This window comes from Stegostoma tigrinum, chromosome 7 (genome assembly GCF_030684315.1).
Source record: "Stegostoma tigrinum isolate sSteTig4 chromosome 7, sSteTig4.hap1, whole genome shotgun sequence".
Classification (NCBI taxonomy): domain Eukaryota; kingdom Metazoa; phylum Chordata; class Chondrichthyes; order Orectolobiformes; family Stegostomatidae; genus Stegostoma; species Stegostoma tigrinum.
Window position 1 is genome coordinate 89,821,354 of NC_081360.1, and position 20,532 is coordinate 89,841,885.

General features: G+C 43.6%; 1 protein-coding gene across 4 annotated transcripts in view; it reads right to left on the reverse strand.

The window, feature by feature from the left end:
• The window catches only part of ptpn4a (protein tyrosine phosphatase non-receptor type 4a), a 307,008-nt gene that overhangs the window by 262,032 nt on the left and 24,444 nt on the right, over positions 1-20,532 (reverse strand). Inside the window, exon 1 of one of the 4 annotated variants that reach the window (XM_048534276.2) lies at positions 7,787-7,837. The exons of 2 other annotated variants lie outside the window; for them this stretch is intronic. Coding sequence is in view for 1 of the 2 variants with exons in the window: in XM_059647521.1 (XP_059503504.1) it covers positions 7,787-7,797 (11 nt within the window). In the remaining variant the exon portion in view is untranslated. Of the gene's footprint in view, positions 1-7,786; positions 7,838-20,532 lie in introns of those variants that run through there. One more of the 4 variants, XM_059647521.1, reaches the window with a different exon arrangement.

Genomic DNA, 20,532 nt, shown 5'->3' on the forward strand with positions numbered 1-20,532 from the left:
GCTCTTTGGAGGATCAACACAGATTTGACTGGCTGACTCGCCTGTATTTGCACTGTAGGGATTCCGTGAACTTTATTCTATCCTATGAACTTTACACTGGAAAAATTGTGGGACCTGAAGCCAATTTTAAATTCTCAACCTCATTTGATTTGCTTCATCAGTTCTCCTATCACCAACAAATTCCAGCATTACAATCTTGAGAGCTTTACATCTCTCTAATTCCAGAGTCTTGTGAATCCCTAATTACATTTGCCTTAATGTGCCTTCAGCCTTCGAGGCTCTAAATTCTAATTCCTTTAGAATCTGCTGACCACAGGTTAGCCCAGCTGAACTGAGATAAACAAAAAGACTGTCTGAGCCAAAATTAACATTGCCCAAAGGCAGCCAGCTCAAATCAGTATCTCCTGTTTGATTATAAAATGTGAGGCTGGATGAACACAGCAGGCCAAGCAGCATCTCAGGAGCACAAAAGCTGACGTTTCGGGCCTGGACCCTTCATCAGAGAGGGGGATGGGGGGAGGGAACTGGAATAAATAGGGAGAGAGGGGGAGGTGGACCGAAGATGGAGAGTAAAGAAGATAGGTGGAGAGGGTGTAGGTGGGGAGGTAGGGAGGGGATAGGTCAGTCCAGGGAAGACGGACAGGTCAAGGAGGTGGGATGAGGTTAGTAGGTAGCTGGGGGTGCGGCTTGGGGTGGGAGGAAGGGATGGGTGAGAGGAAGAACCGGTTAGGGAGGCAGAGACAGGTTGGACTGGTTTTGGGATGCAGTGGGTGGGGGGGAAGGGCTGGGCTGGTTGTGTGGTGCAGTGGGGGGAGGGGATGAACTGGGCTGGTTTAGGGATGCAGTGGGGGAAGGGGAGATTTTGAAACTGGTGAAGTCCACATTGATACCATATGGCTGCAGGGTTCCCACAGCCATATGGTATCAATGTGGACTTCACCAGTTTCAAAATCTCCCCTTCCCCCACTGCATCCCTAAACCAGCCCAGTTCATCCCCTCCCCCCACTGCACCACACAACCAGCCCAGCCCTTCCCCCCCACCCACTGCATCCCAAAACCAGTCCAACCTGTCTCTGCCTCCCTAACCGGTTCTTCCTCTCACCCATCCCTTCCTCCCACCCCAAGCCGCACCCCCAGCTACCTACTAACCTCATCCCACCTCCTTGACCTGTCCGTCTTCCCTGGACTGACCTATCCCCTCCCTACCTCCCCACCTACACCCTCTCCACCTATCTTCTTTACTCTCCATCTTCGGTCCACCTCCCCCTCTCTCCCTATTTATTCCAGTTCCCTCCCCCCATCCCCCTCTCTGATGAAGGGTCCAGGCCCGAAACGTCAGCTTTTGTGCTCCTGAGATGCTGCTTGGCCTGCTGTGTTCATCCAGCCTCACATTTTATTATCTTGGAATCTCCAGCATCTGCAGTTCCCATTATCTCTCTCCTGTTTGATTTATTCTTTTATGGATGAATTTCACATGTCACAAGTTAAGAGTCACCTGCAAATTATCCGGCTTAGAAAACAATGAGCCTGACCACAATGAGCTATATTTCATGCAGAAACTTTGGGGCAGCAACAAAGAAAGATGAAACGAAAACAAAACTGTTGGAAAAGCTCAGGCCTGGCAGCATTTGTGAACAGAGTTAACGTTTCAGGTTCAGTGCCCCATCATCAGAACATTGAGGAAGGATCACCAGACCTGAAACATTAACGCTGATTTCTCTTTACAGATGCTGCCAGACCTGCTGACCTTTTCCAACAACTTCTGTTTTTGACTGAGAGTATCCACAGTTCTCTCAGTTTTTAAGGCATAAAGATGGATATGCAATTGGGACTATAACTGATCTGTTTACTCTCTGGCCTCCCTGTTTCCCTTCCATCACCAGAAGCATCATTTACCGAGAACTCAAAAATACCTGCAATATCTGCTACTGCTGGAGATAAAAAACATTAAAAAACTGCGGCGTCGACTTAAAACAGAACACTCAAGGACATTAAGGACCATGAAACTGCATGCTGTTTTATCTTCCTGTGTGTACTAGGCATTCCTCCCTTTTCAAGCTCTGTACCAATGCATGCGTGCATGTTTGGTGTTGTGTCTTTATTTTTTAAAAATCAGCATTAATAAGCAAAAAAAACTGTCTTTGTTTCACTCATGAAAACCACGTAATTAGCTCCTTTTGATTTGGCAAACAGGGAAAATGTATTTTTATTGAAGTGAAGCATAACTACATGCCAACTAAGAATTTGAAGAAATCTTGAATGTGACCAACCAAGGGAGTTTAAAAAGAAAGCGAAGCCTATTCACCCTACCTCACCTAGTCATAAATGTGATATATTTTATATTAATAACGTACCAAAATGCACACAGCTAGTGTGCTGTTACACTACACCAAGGGGCCCTTTATTAAGGTTAGATAAAGTTGGAGTTCTATTGAATAAATACAAATGCATCCTTAGCCACTAGCTGATTTCACTGTCGATAAGTTCTCACAGGTCTTTTGCCAATGGTTCTCAGACTATATACAATGTTGATTAAATTTATGAAGAGGTTCCACCAACATGTATGGGGAGAACCACAAAACTAAATTTGATTTGGAAAAACCAAAGGACAAAATGAGAAATCAGTACAGAGTCAGAGGTGGATGTAAAATCAGCAAAAGAAACACGACACTGGTAGGCATAGTGTACAGACACCCCTAGCAAATAATAGGAGCATACAAAAAGAATGCATCATTGATGATGGATGGCTTTAATTTTCATGTTGATTGACCCAATCAAGTTAGAAAGGGGTGCTCTGACAAATACATCTAGAATAATTTCATAAAGCAATATGTCACGAAACCAGAGGTCAGAATCAACTATGATTAACTTAAAAAGGAATTACAATGAAATGAGGATAGAGTTAGCAGGAATTGCACTGGCAAGTAATGGCAGACATTTAAAGAGGTAACTCAGGACCCCCAGTAAACATTTATCCCAGTAAAGAGGAAAAAGTCTAAGAGGGAAATAAACCAACCCTGGCTAGCCAAGGAAGCTGAGAATATTAAGGTGAAAGCAAAAGGAGGCAAAAGGATATCAGAACCCAGCAAAAGGGGGATGAGAAAGATAATAAATGATAGAGAAAATAAACGAGGAAAAATTAGGAAGGAATGTAAAAACTGACCATGTATACACACACTAAAATATTCATTAACTTAAAAATATAAAGGAGGGAGAGGTCAAAGCAAACATAGTTCCTTTAGAAATGCCCATCTGGAGAGATAGTTATGGAGAGCAAGGAAATGGCAGAGGAGTAAAACAGATATTTTGCATCAGTCTTTACACTGGAAGATACTGCAAACATTCTTATAAATACTAAAGATTACGGGGAAGGAATTAAATACCATCACTAAAGACGCAGAATTACTCAAAAGTCCCCTGGCGCTGCTGGCATGCTTTGCAAGATCCTAAAAGAGGTAGCTACAGCGACGGATGAATTCATTGTAATTTTCTAACAATCCTTGGATTCTGGAGAAGTACCAGAGGACTGAACAGGGGTTTCACATTGGCAATCCAATTTTTTTTTTCCATTGATTCATTAACAGGAGGGTGGCATTGCTAGCTAGGCAGCATTTATTGCCCATCCTGAATTGCCCAGAGGGGAGTTCAAGATCAACCACATTACTGGGGTCTGAAGTCACATGTAGGCCAGACCAGGTAAGGATGACAGTTTCATTCCCTAAAGGACATTAGCGAACACCCCTCCAATAGAAAATGGAGGGAAGAGAAAAGCAGGTAACCAGAAGCTGTTTAGTCTGGCAAGTACTGTTGGAAAAATGTTGGAATCAATTATTAAGGAAGCAATAGCAACACATTTGGAAAATCAGGATCTAGTCAAGCAGAGTCAGCATGGCTTCATGAAAGAGAAATCTAGATAACAAAGCATGGAGCTGGAAAAACACAGCAGGCCAGGCAGCAGAGGAACAGGAGAGATGACGTTTCGGGTCGGGACCCTTTGGCAGAAGTGGGGAAAGGGAGAGGAGCTCTGTAATAAAGAGGTGGGGGGGTGGGACTGGGGAAGGCAGGTGGGATGGTGATAGCCATTGATGCAGCCTCAGGAGCCTACAGCCTGATGGCCTACTCATGGTTTTTAAACCAGTTTCTAAACCTCTCACCTCCTGAATTCATCCCACGACCAGCCCTCCCTCTCACCCCTGCCTCCTTGACCTGACACAACCTTCCAGCTTCTTTCCCACCTGTCTGTTACTCTCACCTCACTGACCAATCCCAATCATTGCCTACATGCATTCACCTATCACCATCCCACCTACTTTCCCCAGCCCATCCCTCCTCTTCTATTTATTTCAGAGCTCCCCTTTCCATTTCTGAAGAAGAGTCCCACCCAAAATGTCAGTTTTCCTGCTCCTCTGATTCTGTTGGGCTTGCTGTGTTCCTTCAGCTCCATGCTTTGTTATCTCTGGCTTATCATCTGCAATTCTTGCTGTTTCTGTAGAAGAGAAGTATGTCTATTTAGAGTTTTTGGACAAAGTCTCAACCAGATAGAGAACCAACAGATGACTTCTGGTAAGTGTCTCCCAAAAGGTCAAATGATAAGAACCCATTGTGTTGGATGTAGTATACTGATGTGGATAGAAAGTTGGTGAATAGGCTGGAAACACTAAGTGGAGAGACGGTGCTCTTGGAGATTGATGATCTGTAACTGGTGGTGCTCCACAAGGATCAATACTGGGACAGCTTACAATGTATTAATGTTATGGAGAAAGGAAGCAAATTTTCAAACACAAATGGGCAAGCTATAAGAGAGATACAGACAGTTTATACTAAGATATTGATAGCTTAATTAAATGGCAAGAAGTTGGCAAGTTGAGTATAAAGAGGGAAAGAGATTTGTTCATTAGGAAAGAACAACAGAAGAGTGTTATTTAAATGGCGTAAAATTGCAGAATGCTGCAACTCAAATGGACTTGAGGGTACTTGAGCAAGACGACCAGCATACAAGTGCAGCAGATAATTTAGGTGGACAATGGAATGTTGGACCTTATTTGTGGTGATACCAGGTGCTGGTGAAACCACATCTGGATTATGCAATGTTGGTCACATTATCTAAAAATGTGGCTAAAGAATTGGTGCAGAGGGAAGGAATTCAGATTCCTAGATCACTGGGATCTCTTCTGAGCAGAAGTGACCAGTTCAAGAGGACAAAGTGTGGAGCTGGATGAACACAGCAGGCTAAGCAGCATCTTAGGAGCACAAAAGCTGACATTTCGGGCCTAGACCCTTTTTGGATGAAGGGTCTAGGCCCGAAATGTCAGCTTTTGTGCTCCTAAGATGTTGCTTGGCCTGGGGCTGTGTTCATCTAGCTCCATACTTTGTTATCTCGGATTCTCCAGCATCTGCAGTTCTCATTATACTTGTTCAAGATGAATGGGTTGCACCTGAACTGGAAGGGGATCAATATCCTGGCAGGCAGATTTGCTAGTGCTACAAGAGAGGGTTTAAATTAGATTGGCAGGCAGTGTGGCCCTCAACAGCAGGGAGGCTAGTGAGATCCTGGAAGGAGATACAGTAATCAGAAATAGCAAGTTATTGAGCTGAATACAAACGTGAGTGAGGAATGCCTGTTGGATTAAATTGCATCTATTTCAATGCATGAAGGCTGACCGGTAAGGCCAACGAACTCAGGGTAAGCAATGGTATGTGGGACTGGGATATTACAGCCACTACAGGAACATAGCTAAGGAAGGGGCAGGCCTGACAGTTCAGCATGCCTGCGTACACATAGAGAAAAGAGGGGAGGGGCATTGCATTTTTGATTCAGGGTTGTATCTCAGCAGTAATCCGATGAAATAACTGAGGGATCATCCGGTGAGGCTTTGTGGATTATGGTAAGAAACAAGAAAGGAATGGTGATGTTATCGGGGTTGTACTAAAGGCCCCCAAATATGCATTGGGAATTAGAAGCACATATGCAGGGAAACTGCAGAGACGTGCAGGAGCAATAAGGTTGTCACAGTGTGTCACAGTGGTCCTCAGCCACAGTCCTCACCTAAATAATGAATTCAATGGCCGGGGGGGGGGGGGGGCAAAACAGTAGACACTAGTAAAAATTGAAAATACATAATGCAACTGTTTAGAAAAACAGAGTTAAGATGTACTGAGGAAGCCACTCAAGCAATAACAGAAGCTAATTTCTTAAATTTAAGATGTGGTCTATACTTCAACCCAGTAATCATGCAAAATTACACTAAAAATAAACATCAAATGTAAGTTTGCAGTAAAGTGACTATGAAGAAGAGCCTTCTAATCATGCAGGCAAGACTACAAATTCTTCTTTAAATCCACAGTACCAGACTTCAGATTTACAAGTTCAGAAACACAATAGACAGGTAAAATATCCATAGTACAAGATGATGATAGCTAGCTCTTTAGACAGCAGTAACCCAAGGATCACCATGCCTCAGGCAAGGGGCAAGGTGGTGGTGGGACATTTGATATACTCAACCAGGGCAAGAATTGAAGCCGCACCATTAGCTTCACATTGAATTTTCAAATCAGCCAAGTGAGCTTACTAAAGAAATGGAATCACGTGCATGTGAGGCTGGATAAAAATAGCAAGTTCCCTTTAGAAAGGATATTAATGAAGCAACTAGACTCAAACAGTCTAGTAGTTTTTATGGTCACTTTACAGAAGTCTTAGAATCACCTTATCAAATTTAATTTCACACGACAATGGTCAGGAACAAACTAAAACGAGTTTCAGAAATTTTTAGGTTAAAGGGTAGCAGACCTTTATTAAAGTGAATCTCCAAGAGAAATAATAAATCTGTGGAATTCACTACAACAGAATATGAAGGAACCCAGGACATTGGGCAAATTTAGAGTGGAGATTTTTAGTTAGTAGTTATCTAAAGGATAAGACAGCAGACAAGAAATTGGGGTTGAGGCTGAGATTATATCAGCTCTGACGGTATTAAGTGGCAGAGGACACTGTGCTGAAATGCATACTCTTGTTCCCAGTCCTCATGCTTTGTAATTATGGTATTTTCTATCCCTCAATAACCTAGTGACTAAACTACATACTGTTTTTTTTACACTCACTTGTGAGACATGTGGCCAGCATTTATTATCCATTCCGAGTTCTTCTTGAGAAGGTACTGGTGAGCAGTCCACGTGCCGAAGGTTAACCCACTATGTCTTATGAGAGGGAATTCCAGGATTTTGACTCAACAACAGTAACGTAATGATACATTTCCAAATCAGGATGGAGAGTAGCTTGGAGGGGAATGTGTGATGGCAGTGTTCCCACACCTATTACCCTTGTTCTTCTGCACCGAAGCAGGCACAGGTTTGGAAGCTGCTGTCTATGGGTCTTTGGTGAACTTCTGCAATACATATTGTAGATAAGCCACACAGTGTGGATTCTATGATTATCTAACCATTTATGACCAGAAAAGTTGATCTAATGGACTGAAAGCCCTACTACTTATCCTTTGTCTCATGGGAAGTGGACATTAATGGCAAGGCCAGCATTTGATGAACCAAGTGACTTGAGGTCATGTCCGCATGGTAGATTTTCTTCCCCCGAAGGGCATTAATGAGCCAGCTTTTTTTTAAGAAAAGAAACAACTGGCAATAGTTTCGTGACGTGAAGTTAGCTTTCAATTGCAGGTTTTATTGAATTGATTCCAAGTCCACCATTTACAATGGTACTTAAGCCCAATTCCTAGAGTACTGACCTGGATTTTTGGGATACTAACCATTGAAATTACTTATATTATCATCTTACCTGAGCAGCATCACCTCCTCCTTTTATTTAACCTATTTTTCCCAAATTAACCTGTTCAGAGATGTTATTAAACACCACTGGAGCAGGTAGGGCTTGCACTCAGGCCTCCCAGTCCACGGGTAGGTACTCTACCTCTGCACCACAAGAGGGCCCACCTACTGCAACTCCTTTTCCCCACACCTCAACATATTTCAGGTGGTGGCTGTAAAGGACCACTGATTTACACTCCTCCCCTTCTGTCTTGCAAGTGCAGAATTTCCTAGAGGAAACTGTCTACTTTAGTAGAGCCAAAGAAAGGGAACGTTTTCTACTTCAACTAATTACTCCTGCATTTTTGTGATATCTCAATCTGCATTATTCATTCTTCTCTTTAAAAGAAGACACTGCAATCAACTAACATCAATTTAATAACAATACAACCACTGTAACTATATTTCAAAGAGTTTGCTTTATAAAAAAATTAACTTAATTTGCCACATCCCAATGTTCCGCAGTAACTATAAAAGAGAAACAAACATTGACCCATTGTTGCCAAAACTTCAAGATTTTGTGGAAATAAGCAAACTAAAACAAATTTCTGTTTTTCCACATCATCCGCCAATTTCCAGATACTGTGATCTCACAAACTCTGCACACATTATAACAGATATCCCTCCTTCATAAAAATAAAAGTTACAATGTTGTATTAAACACAAAAAGACAGAATACACTTCTTAATTCATGTTTTTCAACACCTGAGGTGATGGCTGCCCCTGAAAAAGGTATGAAACAATCTAAATAATATAGCTTAAAGACAAGGTGCATTCAACATCAGGTAATTAATTCTCCCCTACATTCTGGCTCACCTGTTTACTAAATTAGGGCAAGTGTACATTCCAAAGAATGTAATTTATAAATGAAACAGATTACCGTGGCTTGAACTGAAAATAAATCTGTGGTGTGAAAATAATGCACATCCAAGATCCTTTCTGTCAGAAAGGAAGGAAATCTCTTAAAACTGTCTTTGCCACTTGGCTGATGTAAATATTAAATATGGCTCTTTAAGATGCAAACCACTCTGCGACATTTCTTCACAGGATGATTCAGACTCTCCAAATGCCCACTGGTAACTGGAGGAATTAATAATGCACTCTGAGCTTGCAACAAAAAAACACTGAAGTCTACAAAATCTGGTATCAGTTTTTAAAAACCAGAAACATTTATTTTCTCCACACAATGGCTAATAATTAAGGGGGGGGGGGAAAGAGGAGAGAAGGAAATCATTGGTACTATAAAACAGTTTTAAAGGAGCTGAATAAAAGGACCAGTTGGGATTGGAAGGGGATAAAAATGAACAAGTTAACTTGCTGAAAACAGACTGGTTGTCAGTTATTTGTCTTGCACTCATCCCAACAGTAATGCAAGAAGCCCAGAGTTCAAAAGGAACAACTAAGTTGGAAGTTAATTCTTCCCTGATACATCCACCATAACATTGTTACAAACTCAGTCTCCGTGCCAACCAACCAAACAGCACTTTCCTTTAGCCACAGACTAGGTTCCCAGAAGATGGCTAATAGCCAATGCTGTTCCTTTGTTTAGGAAGGCAACTAGGAGAATCTAGGAAATAAGATGAGCTTTACATTAGTGGTAGGGAATCTACTGGAGGAGATTCTTTAGGGGAAGGATTTACTCATATCTGGAGAACAGGCTTGTGAGCTGAAGTCAGAAAAGCTTTATCTAGAGAAAGCAAAAACTGCAGATACTGGAGTCAGTCAATATAGTGTGCAGCTGGAGGAACACAGGTCATGCAGATCAGAGGTGCAGGAAAGTTGACGTTTTGGGACTACACCCTTCATCAGGAGTTGAGGGGGAAGGGATCTTGAAAATAGAGAAGGGTGCGGCTGAGGAAAAGGTAGGTGGGATAGTGACAGACGGAAGGAAGTAGGGGCTAGTGGAGATTGGTCAGAAGCAAGGGTGGGACAGACAGATGGGAAAGATGAACAGGTTGTGCCAGGTCAAGGAGGTGGGGACGAGATGAAGGGTTGGGCATGGGACGGAAGTTGGGGTGCAAAGATGGTGAAACTGAATTCTATTTAACGTTTTTTTAAGATTTGTAGCTCAGGTTGTGGATGAGATTGTAGACTTGCTCACTGAGCTGGTGTGTTTGGTTTCAGAGGTTTCATCACCCTGCTAGGTAACTTCTTCAACTTGCCTTCCATGAAGTGCTGGTGTTGTCCCACTTGTTATTTAGGTTTGTAAACGGACAGAACACTAACGTTTCACCAGAGGTGCACTGACAATGTTACCTCAGAGGGTGGTGAAACCTCTGCAACCAAACACACCAGCTCAGTGACAGAGTCTGCAATCTCACGGCAAATTCTACATTCAGGCCATAGGGCTGTAAGCTCCCGAGATGGAATATGAGATATTCTTCCTCCAGTTTGCAGGTGGTGTCGTTGTGACACTGGAGGCAGCCCCCAGGGCAGATATGTAACCAAGGGAAGGGGAGGGGGGGGCACTTAAAATAGTCAACAACCAGAAGGCGTTGATCATTATAGCGTACAGAGTGAAGATGGCTCACAAACTGGTCACCAAGTCTGCACTTGGTCTCACCAATGTACAGGAGATCACATCAGTAGCAATGGATACAGTCGACCCGGTTGGAGGATGTACAGGTGAATCCCTGTTGGCTATGGAAAGATTGCCACTGAACGGATGAGAGAAGGGAGGTGGATCACTCTCCTGCAGTTGCAGGGAAAGGTGCAGGTGTGGTGGGTTGATGGGGAGTGTGGAGCAGACAAAGGAGTTGCAGAGGCAAGCTAGGGGTGGGAATGTTGATGTGCAGGTGGTGAAAGTGGCAGATGATGATGTGCTGGATGCAGAGGTTGGTAGAGTGATATGTGAAGACAAAGGGGACTGTCCTTATTTTTGTTGGGGGAGGGGTTTTGATGGCAGAAGTGCACAAAATTGAAGAGATGCAGGTGAGGACACCGTTAATCAATGGAGGGACAAGTTGTGGTCCTGGAAGTAGAAGGACATCTGGGATGTCTGGGAGTGGAACACTCCATCTTGGGACCAAACGCGGCAGAGGGGGAGGAACTGGGACTAATTGTAGGGTGGTCTTGTCTTAAACTTGTTTTTTGAGGAAGTGAGAAAAGGTGATCAATGAGGGCAAGGCAGAGGATGTTATGGGCTTTACTAAAGCACATGACAAGGTCCTTCATAATAGACAGGTCCAGAAGGTTAGAACCTTCGCCATCCTGCGAGGTAACATTGTCAGTGCGCCTCTGGTGAAACGTTGGTGTTCTGTCCGTTTACAAACCGAGACATTTAAATAACAAGTGGGACAACACCAACACTTCATGGAAGGCAAGTTGATGAAGTTACCTAGCAGGGTGATTGAAACCTCTGAAACCAAACACACCAGCTCAGTGAGCAAGTCTACAATCTCATCCACAATCTGAGCTACAAATCTTAAAAAAACGTTAAATAGAATTCAGTTTCACCATCTTTCCATAGGATCCATGGTGAGTTGGGAAATTTCCACATAAACAATTGTGTGTGGGTGGTTTGATTAGCAAGTTGCAGATGACACAAACTGCTGCAGTCGTGGATAGTGAGGAAGTTGATCAAAGGATACAGCAGGATATAGATTGGGTGGAAAATTGGGTGGAGAAATGACAGATGGAGTTCAATCTGGATAAGTGCTAGGTTATACTTTCTACGAGATCAAACGCAAGAGGAAAAGTAACAAAAACAAAATTGCTGGAAAAGCTCAGCAGGTCTGGCAGCATGGGTGGAGGACAAAACAGTTAATGTTTCGGGTCCAGTGACTCTTCCTCAGAACTGACAGTGGCTGGGAAAATGTCAGTCTATATGCAAAAAATAGGGAGGTGGATGGGGTAGGGAGTAAACAATAAGATAGAGCCCGAAAACACAAAGACAGTTGGACAGACAAAGGAGTTGCTAATGATCAGGCTGGGAGGGTGAACAGTTGCTAATGGGAAAGAGGAAAGTATACAGTAAGAGGGCAGGACTCACAATAGCATTAATTATAGAGGGACTGAAGTCTAGGTCCACAGCTCCCTGAAAGGAGCAACATAAACTGGGGAAGGGGTAACGGGAACTGCAGATGCTGGAGAATCCAAGATAACAGTGTGAAGCTGGATGAACACAGCAGGCCAAGCAGCATCTCAGGAGCACAAAAACCGCTGGCCTGCTGTGTTCATCCAGCTTCACACTTTTAACATAAATTGGGAAAGAAGTCATTTGGCATATTTGCCTACAATGGTCAGGGCATCGAGTATACAAGTTAGGAAGTCTTGTTGTAGCTGTGTCTGACTTTTTAATAGGCCACATTTGGAATACTATGCACAGTTCTATTCACCATAAGAATGAGATGGCTTTGGAGAGAGTACAAAAAAAGGTTTCCCAATGTTTAACCTGGACTGGATTGCATAAGGAGGTTGAACAAGCTTGGATTGTTTTCAACACTACAGCATTGGATGCTGAGGGACAACCTGATAGAAGTATATAAAATTTTAAGAGTTATGGATAGGATGGATAGTCAGTGGCTTCTTCGAAGGGTGGCAATATCAATCACTAGAAGGTATAGGTTTAAAAAATGAGAGGAGAAATGTTTAAAAGGAAATGTGTGAGACAAGTTTATTTGAACCCACAGAGGTGGTACACACCAGGAATGCAAGGCAGGAAAGATGCAGGAAGCAGATATGTTAGCAATGTTTAAGAGGCATTTAGACAGTCCCATGAACAGACAGGGAAAGAGTAATACCGATGACGTGCAGGCAGATAGGATTAGTTTTGAATGGCAGTCAGCACAGATACGGTAGGCTGAAATGCCGATTCCTGCACTGTACTGTTCTATATACAGGGCATGTCTGAAGAAGCCACGAGGATACTTGATGTGTTCTCCCATCCTGGTACTACCTAACATTCTTTAGATTCATAAATAGCTGACAGTCACATGGCACAGAAATAGACTCTTTGGTCCACCCAGCCCACGCCAAAAATCCCAAACTAAACTAGTCCCACTTGCCTGCTTCTGGCTCATATCCCTCCAAACCTTTCCTATAAATATAACCATTCAAAATGTCTTTTAAATGTCGTAATTGCACCCACATTAACACTCCATTCCACATGCAAACCAGCTTGTGCAAAAAAAATTTACCTCTTAGGTCTTTTAAATCTCTCTCCACTCACCCTAAAAATGTGCCCTTCTGTCTTGAAATTCCCCACCCTCGGGAAAAGGCTACTACTATCAAATCCAGCTATACTCCCATTATTTTACAAACTCCTATCAGGTCACCTCAACCTCCTACAATCCAGTGAAAGTACCACCAGCCAATCCATCCTTTCCTTATAATTCAAACCTCCTACACCCAGCAGAGATAGTAGGAACTGCAGATGCTGGAGAATCTGAGATAACAAGGTGGATGAACACAGCAGGCCAAGAAGCAAAGCAGGAAAGCTGACGTTTCAGGCCTAGACCCTCCTTTCTAGGCCCAAAACATCAGCTTTCCTGCGCCTCTGATGCTGCTTGGCCTGCAGCGTTCATCCAGCTCTACACCTTGTACGCAGAACAATACAGCGCAGAACAGGCCCTTGATGTTGTGCCAACGTGTGAACTAATCTAAGCCCAACCCCCTACACTATCCCATCATCATCCATCTGCTTATCCAAGGACTGTTTAAATGCCCCTAGTGTGGCTGCGTTAACTACATTGGCAGGCAGGGCATCCATGCCTTTACCACTCTGAGTAAAGAACCTGCCTCTGACATCTTAAACCTATCACTCCTCAATTTGCAGCTATGCCACCTCGTACAAGCCAACGTCATCATCCTAGGAAAAAGACTCATACTGTCCACCCTATCTAATCCTCTGATCATCTTGTATGTCTCTATTAGATCCCGTCTTAGCCTTTTTCTCTTCAATGACAACAGACCCAAGTCCCACAGCCTTTCTTCACAAGACCTTTGCTCCGGACCAGGCAACATCCTGGTAAATCTCTTCTGCACCTTTTCCAATGCTTTCACATCCTTCCTGTAATGGAGCAACCAGAACTGGGCGCAATATTCCAAATGAGGCCGCACTAGCATTTTGTATAGTTGCAGCATGACATCACGGTTCCAGAACTCAATCCCTCTACCAATAATACCTAACACACTGTATGCCTTCTCAACAGCACTAATCAACCTTGGTGGCAACTTTCAGGGATCTATGTACATGGACACCAAGATCCCTCTGCACAGCCACAATACCAAGAATCTTTCCATTGTCCCAGTATTCTGCCTTCCTATTATTCTTCCCAAAGTGAATTACCTCACATTTACCTGCAATGAACTCCATTTGCCACCTTTCAGCCCAATTCTGCAGTTTATCCAAGTCTCCCTGCAACATTCTTCCACACTGTCCACCACTCCACCGACTTTAGCGTCATCTGCAAGCTTACCAACCCATCCACCTATGCCTGCGTTCAAGTTATTTATAAAAATGACAAACAGCAGTGGTCCCAAAACACATCCTTGTGGCACACCACTAGTAACCACGGACTCCAGGCTGAATATTTTCCATCAACTGCCACTCATTGCCTTCTTACAGAAAGCCAGTTTCTAATCCAAACTGCTAAATCTCCCTCAATCCCATGCCTCTGTATTTTCTCCAATCGCCTACCATGTGGAACCTTATCAAAAGCTTTACTGAAGTCCATGTACACCACGTCAACTGCCCTACCCTCATCCACATGCTTGGTCACCTTCTCAAAAAACTCAATGAGGTTTGTGAAACACGACTTGCCCTTAACGATTCCATGTTGACTATCTCTAATAAAATTGTTGCTTGCTGGATGATTATAAATCCTATCTTTTATAATCCTTTCCGAAATCTTTCCTACAACAGACGTGAGGCTCACTGGTCTGTAATTACCTGGGTCATCTCTACTGTTCTTCTTGAACAAGGGCACAACATTTGCAATCCTCCAGTCCTCTGGTACTAAACCTGTAGACAATGATGACTCAAAGATCAAGGACAAAGGCTCCGCCATCTCGTCTCTAGCTTCCCAGAGAATCCTCGGAAAAATCCCATCTGGCCCAGGGGATTTATCAATCCTAGAAGGTGTGAAGGTAGATAACACCTCCTCCTTACTAACATCAATCCTTTCAATTCTAATAGCCCGTAACTCAGTCTTCTCCCTTACGATATTCTCCTTTTCCTGAGAGAAAACAGATGAGAAATATAGTCATTTAGCATCTCTCTGATCTCCACAGGATCCACACAGAACTTCCCACTTCTTTGACTGGCCCTTTTCTTACACTAGTCATCCTCTTATTCCTCACCCAGCAACATCCTGGTAAATCTCTTCTGAACCCTCTCCAGCTTGAAAATATCCTTTCTATAACTGGGTGATCAGAACTGGAGATAGTTTTCCAGAAGAGGTGTCAACAATGTCCTGTACAACTTCAACGAAACATCCCAACTCCTGTATTAAAAGGACTGAGCAATGAAGGCAAGTGTGCCAAATGTCTTTAACTATCCTGTCTAGACTGATGTGAACTTTAAAGAATTATGTACCTGCACCCCTAGGTCCCTCTGTTCTACAACACTACCCAAGGCCCTACCATTAAGCCCCACCCTTGTTTGTTGTACCAAAATGCAATACCTCACATTTATCCAGATTGAACTCCATCTGCCATTTTTCAGCCCATTTACCAATCTGATCAATATCCCTTTGTAATCTTAGAAAATGGTCTATAATACCAACAATTTTGGTATCATCTGTAAACTTACTGATATTGTCGTCTATATTTTCATCCAAATAATTTATATAAATGACGAGAGGACCAAGAATGGATTCTTGCAGAACACCAGTCACAGGCCTCCAGTCCAAAAAGCAACCCTCCACCATCACTGTCTCCTGCCATTAAGGGTGTATCCACCAAAAGACATTTTTCCCTCCCCAGCCTTGTCTGCTTTCCGGAGGGACCACCTTCTCTGTGAATCCCTTGTCCATTCCACACTCTCCTCCAACCCCACCACACCCGGCACTTTTCCCTGCAAATGCACAAAGTGCTACACCTGCGCCCACACCACCTCCCTCACCTCCATCCCAGGCCCCAGAAGACTTTCCACATCATGATGACGTTCACCTGCACATCTGCCAATGTGGTATACTGCATCCGCTATTCCCATTGTGGCCCTCTTTACATCAGGGAAACCAAGCAGAGGTTTGAAGGCGGCTTTGCAGAACACCTACGCTCAGATCGCAAAAATAAACAACTGCACCTCCCAGTCTCAAACCATTTCAACTCCCCCTCCCATTCCTTAGATGGCATGTCCGGAATGTTGGGGGCGGGGGGGAGCAAAGAAGTGACAGGGCGTATGGAGTTAAGTGGAAAGATTAACAGCAGGATAACATATGTGCAGGTGGGTTTAAGCTCGAGGCAGACTAGGAATACAGCAAAAAGGAAGGATAACTTAGGACATCTTATGATTTCCAATATCTCTAAAAATGATAAGAAAATTAGCATTAAGGCACTTTAACTAAATGCTCGCAGTATATATAACGAAGTACATGAATTAATGGCACAATTCATCTTGAATGCTTATGATGTGGTAGGCATCACAGATGTGGTTGCAGGGGCTTTGGGACTGGCAGTTAAACATCCAAGGATTTACAACTTATCGAAATGACAGGGAGGAGGGCAGAGGGGGCGGGGTTGCCTTGTTAGTTAAGAATGAAATTAAATCTATGGCACTGAATGACATAGGGTCAGATGATGTGGAGTCTGTGTGAGTGGAGTTTTGGAACCACAAAGGCAAAAAAATCATAATGGGAGTTATGTACAGGCCTGACACTGGTCAGGGCCAAGGATGCAAGATGCACCAGGAAATAGACAGGGTATGTCGGAAAAGACAGGGTCACAGTGATCATGGGGGACTTCAATATGCAGGTGGACTGGGAGCATAATGTTGCCGGTGGATCCAAAGAAAGGGAGCTCATGGAAGCTTACAGGATGGCTTTTTGGAACCGCCTGTGATGGAGCCCACAAGGGAGCAGGCTATTCTGGGCTTAGTGCTATGTAACGAGCCTGACTTTGTAAAAGATTTTAAAGTAAGGGAACACTTAAGGGGCAGCGATCATAACATGGGAGAGTTCAGTCTGCAGTTTGAAAGAGAGAAGGCAAAATCAGACGTAATGCTGTTAGTTAAATAAGAGGTAATTACAGGGGCATGAGAGGGGAATTGACAAAAATCCACTGGAAGCAGAGACTAGCGGGAAGATAGCAGAGCAACAATGGCAGGATCTTCTAGGTGTAACTGAGCACACAGTGCAGAAGATCATCCCAAAGATAAGATAGATTATCCGGCAGGGATTAGACAGCAATGGCTGACAAAGGAAGTCAAGAAATGTATCAAAGAGACAGCCTATAAAGTGGCCAAGAGCACTGGGAAATCAGAAGATTGGGAAGGCTACAAAAACAAAGAGGTTAACAAAGAGGGAAATAAGGAAGGAGAGGATCAAAAATGAAGGTAGGCTAGCCAGTAATATTAGAAATGTAGTAAAAGTTTCTTTCAATACAAAAGAAACAAGCGAGTGGCAAAAGTAGACATTGGGCCACTCCAAACTGATGCTGGAAGACTAGTGATGGGAGATAAGGAAATAGCTGAAGAACTTAATAAGTACTTTGGTCAGTCTTCACAGTAGAAGACATGAGTAGTATCCCAACAATTAAGGAGAGTCGGGGGCAGAGTTGAGTATGGTAGGCATTACAAAAGAGGAAGTGCTAGAAAAGCTAAAAGGTCTAAAAATTGATAAATCTCCAGGCCCCGATGGGCTACATCCCAGAGTTCTGAGGGACATGGCGGAGGAAATAGCAGAGGCCTTGGTTGTGATCTTTCAAAAGTCACTGAAGTCAGGGAAAGTCCCAGATGGCTGGACAAAAAGGAAATCACTGTTTTAACCCTTTGTTTAAGAAAGGATTAAGACAAAAGATGGAAAATTATAGGCTGATTAGCCTAACCTCGATTGCTGGTAAAATTCTAGAATCCATCGTTGAGGGTGAGATTTCTAAATTCTTGGAAGTGCAGGGTCGGATTAGAACAAGTCAGCGTCGATTTAGTAAGGGGAGGTCGTGCCTGACAAACCTGTTGGAATTCTTTGAAGAGGTAACAAGTATGTTAGACCAGGGAAACCCAGTGGATGTTATAGAACATAGAACATTACAGCACAGTACAGGCCCTTCAGCCCTCGATGTTGTGCCAACCTGTCATACCAATCTGAAGCCCATCTAACCTACACTATTCCATGTACGTCCATATGCTTGTGCAATGACGACTTAAATGTACCTAAAGTTGGCGAATCTACTACCGTTGCAGGCAAAGCGTTCCATTCCCTTACTACTCTCTGAGTAAAGAAACTACCTCTGATATCTGTCCTATATCTTTCACCCATCAATTTAAAGCTATGCCCCCTTGTGCTCGCCATCACCATCCTAGGAAAAAGGCTCTCCCTATCCACCCTATCTAACCCTCTGATTATTTTTTATGTCTCAATTAAGTCACGTATCTACCTGGGCTTCCAAAAGGCCTTTGATAAGGTGCCTCACGGGAGGCTACTGAGTAAGGTGAGGGCCCACGGTGTTCGAGGTGAGCTACTGGCATGGATTAAGGATTGGCTGTTTGACAGGAGGCAGACAGTGGAGATAAAAGGCTCTTTTTCAGAATGGCAACTGGTGACGAGTGGTGTCCTGCAGGGTTCAGAGTTGGGGCCACAGCTGTTCACTTTATACATTAATGATCTAGATGAAGGGACAGAGTATTCTGGAGAAGTTTGTCAATGATGCGAAGTTAGGTGGACGGGCAGGTAATACTGAGGAGGTGCAAAAAGATTTAGATAATTTGAGAGGGGGGTCCAAGAAATGGCCGATGAAATTCAACACGCGCAAATGAGAGGTCTTGCACTTTGGAAAAAAGAATACAGGCATGGACTATTTTCTAAACGGTGAGAAAATTCATAAAGCCAAAATACAAAGGGACCTGGCAGTGCTAGTCCAGGATTCCCTAAAGGTTAACTTGCACGTTGAGTCCATGATTAAGAATGCCAATGTAATGTTATTTATCTCAAGAGGGTTGGAACATAAAAGCAGCGATGTGCTTCGGAGACTTCATAAATTCTAGTTAGGCCCCATTTAGAATACAGTGTCCAATTTTGGGCCCCACACCTCAGGAAGGACATACTAGCCCTGGAGCGTGTCCAGCGGAGATTCACACGGATGATCCCTGGAATGGTAGGTTTAACGTATGATGAACGGCTAAGGATCCTGGGATTGTACTCAGAGTTTAGAAGGTTGAGGGGAGATCTAATAGAAACTTACAAGATAATGTATGGTTTAGAAAGGGTGGATGCTGGGAAGTTATTTCCATTAGGCAGGGAGACTAAGACCTGTCGGCACAGCCTGAGAATTAGAGGAGGTCAATTCAGAATGGAAATGAGGAGACATTTCTTCAGCCAGAGAGGGGGCCTGTGGAATTCACTGCCATGGAGAGCAGTGGAGGTCGGAATATTAAATGTCTTCAAGGCAGAGATTGATAAATTCTTGATCTCGCAAGGAATTAAGGGCTACGGGGAGATTGCAGGTGAGTGGAATTGAAATGCCCATCAGCCATGATTAAATGGCAGCGTGGACTTGATGGGCCGAATGGTCTTACTTCCACTCCTATGTCTTATGGTCCATCCTGGGCCTCCTGCAGTGCCACAACAATGCCACCCAAAGGTTGCAGGAACAGCAACTCATATTCCGCTTGGGAATCCTGCACCCCAATGGTATGAATGTGAATTTCACAAGCTTCAAAAATCTCCCCTCCCTCTACTGCATCCCATAACTAGCCCAGCTTGTCCCCACCTCCAGAACCTGTTCTTCCTCTTACTATCCCCTCTTCCCACCTCAAGCCACACCGCCATTTCCTACCTACTAACCTCAATCCCGCTCCCTTGACCTGCCATCCTCCTCAGACTGACTTATCCCCTACCTACACTCACCTCTACTGGCTCCATCCCTGCCTCTTTAACTTGTCTGTCTCCTCTCCACCTATCTTCTCTCTCCATCTTCGATCCGCCTCCCCCTCCCTCCCTACTTATTTCAGAACTCTCCTCCCCTCCCCCATTTCTGACAAAGGGTCTAGGCCCGAAACGTCAGCTTTTCTGCTCCTAAGATACTGCTTGGCCTGCTGTGTTCAACCAGCTCTACACTTTGTTATCTCAGCGTATCCAACTGGCATGCTCACCCTCGATTCCATGTGACCTAACTTTACCAATTAGTCTACCATGCAGAACCTTGTCAGAGGCTTTACTAAAATCCAAATAAACAATGTTGACTGCTCTGCCATCAATATTTTGGTAACTTCCTTAAAAAAACTCAATCAAGTTTGTGAGACATGATTTTCCCCTCGCACAAAACCATGCTGGCTACCCCAATCAAATTTTGCCTCTCTAAAATGGCCACAATCCTATCCTTTAGAAGTGCCAACAATTTACCCACAACCAAAGTCAGACTCTCAGGTCTATAGTTTCCCATAGGACCTTTCTTCAACAAAAGGCAAAATATCAGTCACCCTCCTGTCACCAGACATCTCACCCGTAGTTATAGAAGTTGCAAATATTTCTGCATGGGGTCTCAATTTCCTCCCTTACTTCCCACAACATTATGGAATACACTCGATCAGGTCTTGAGATTTATCCATTGTTATATTCT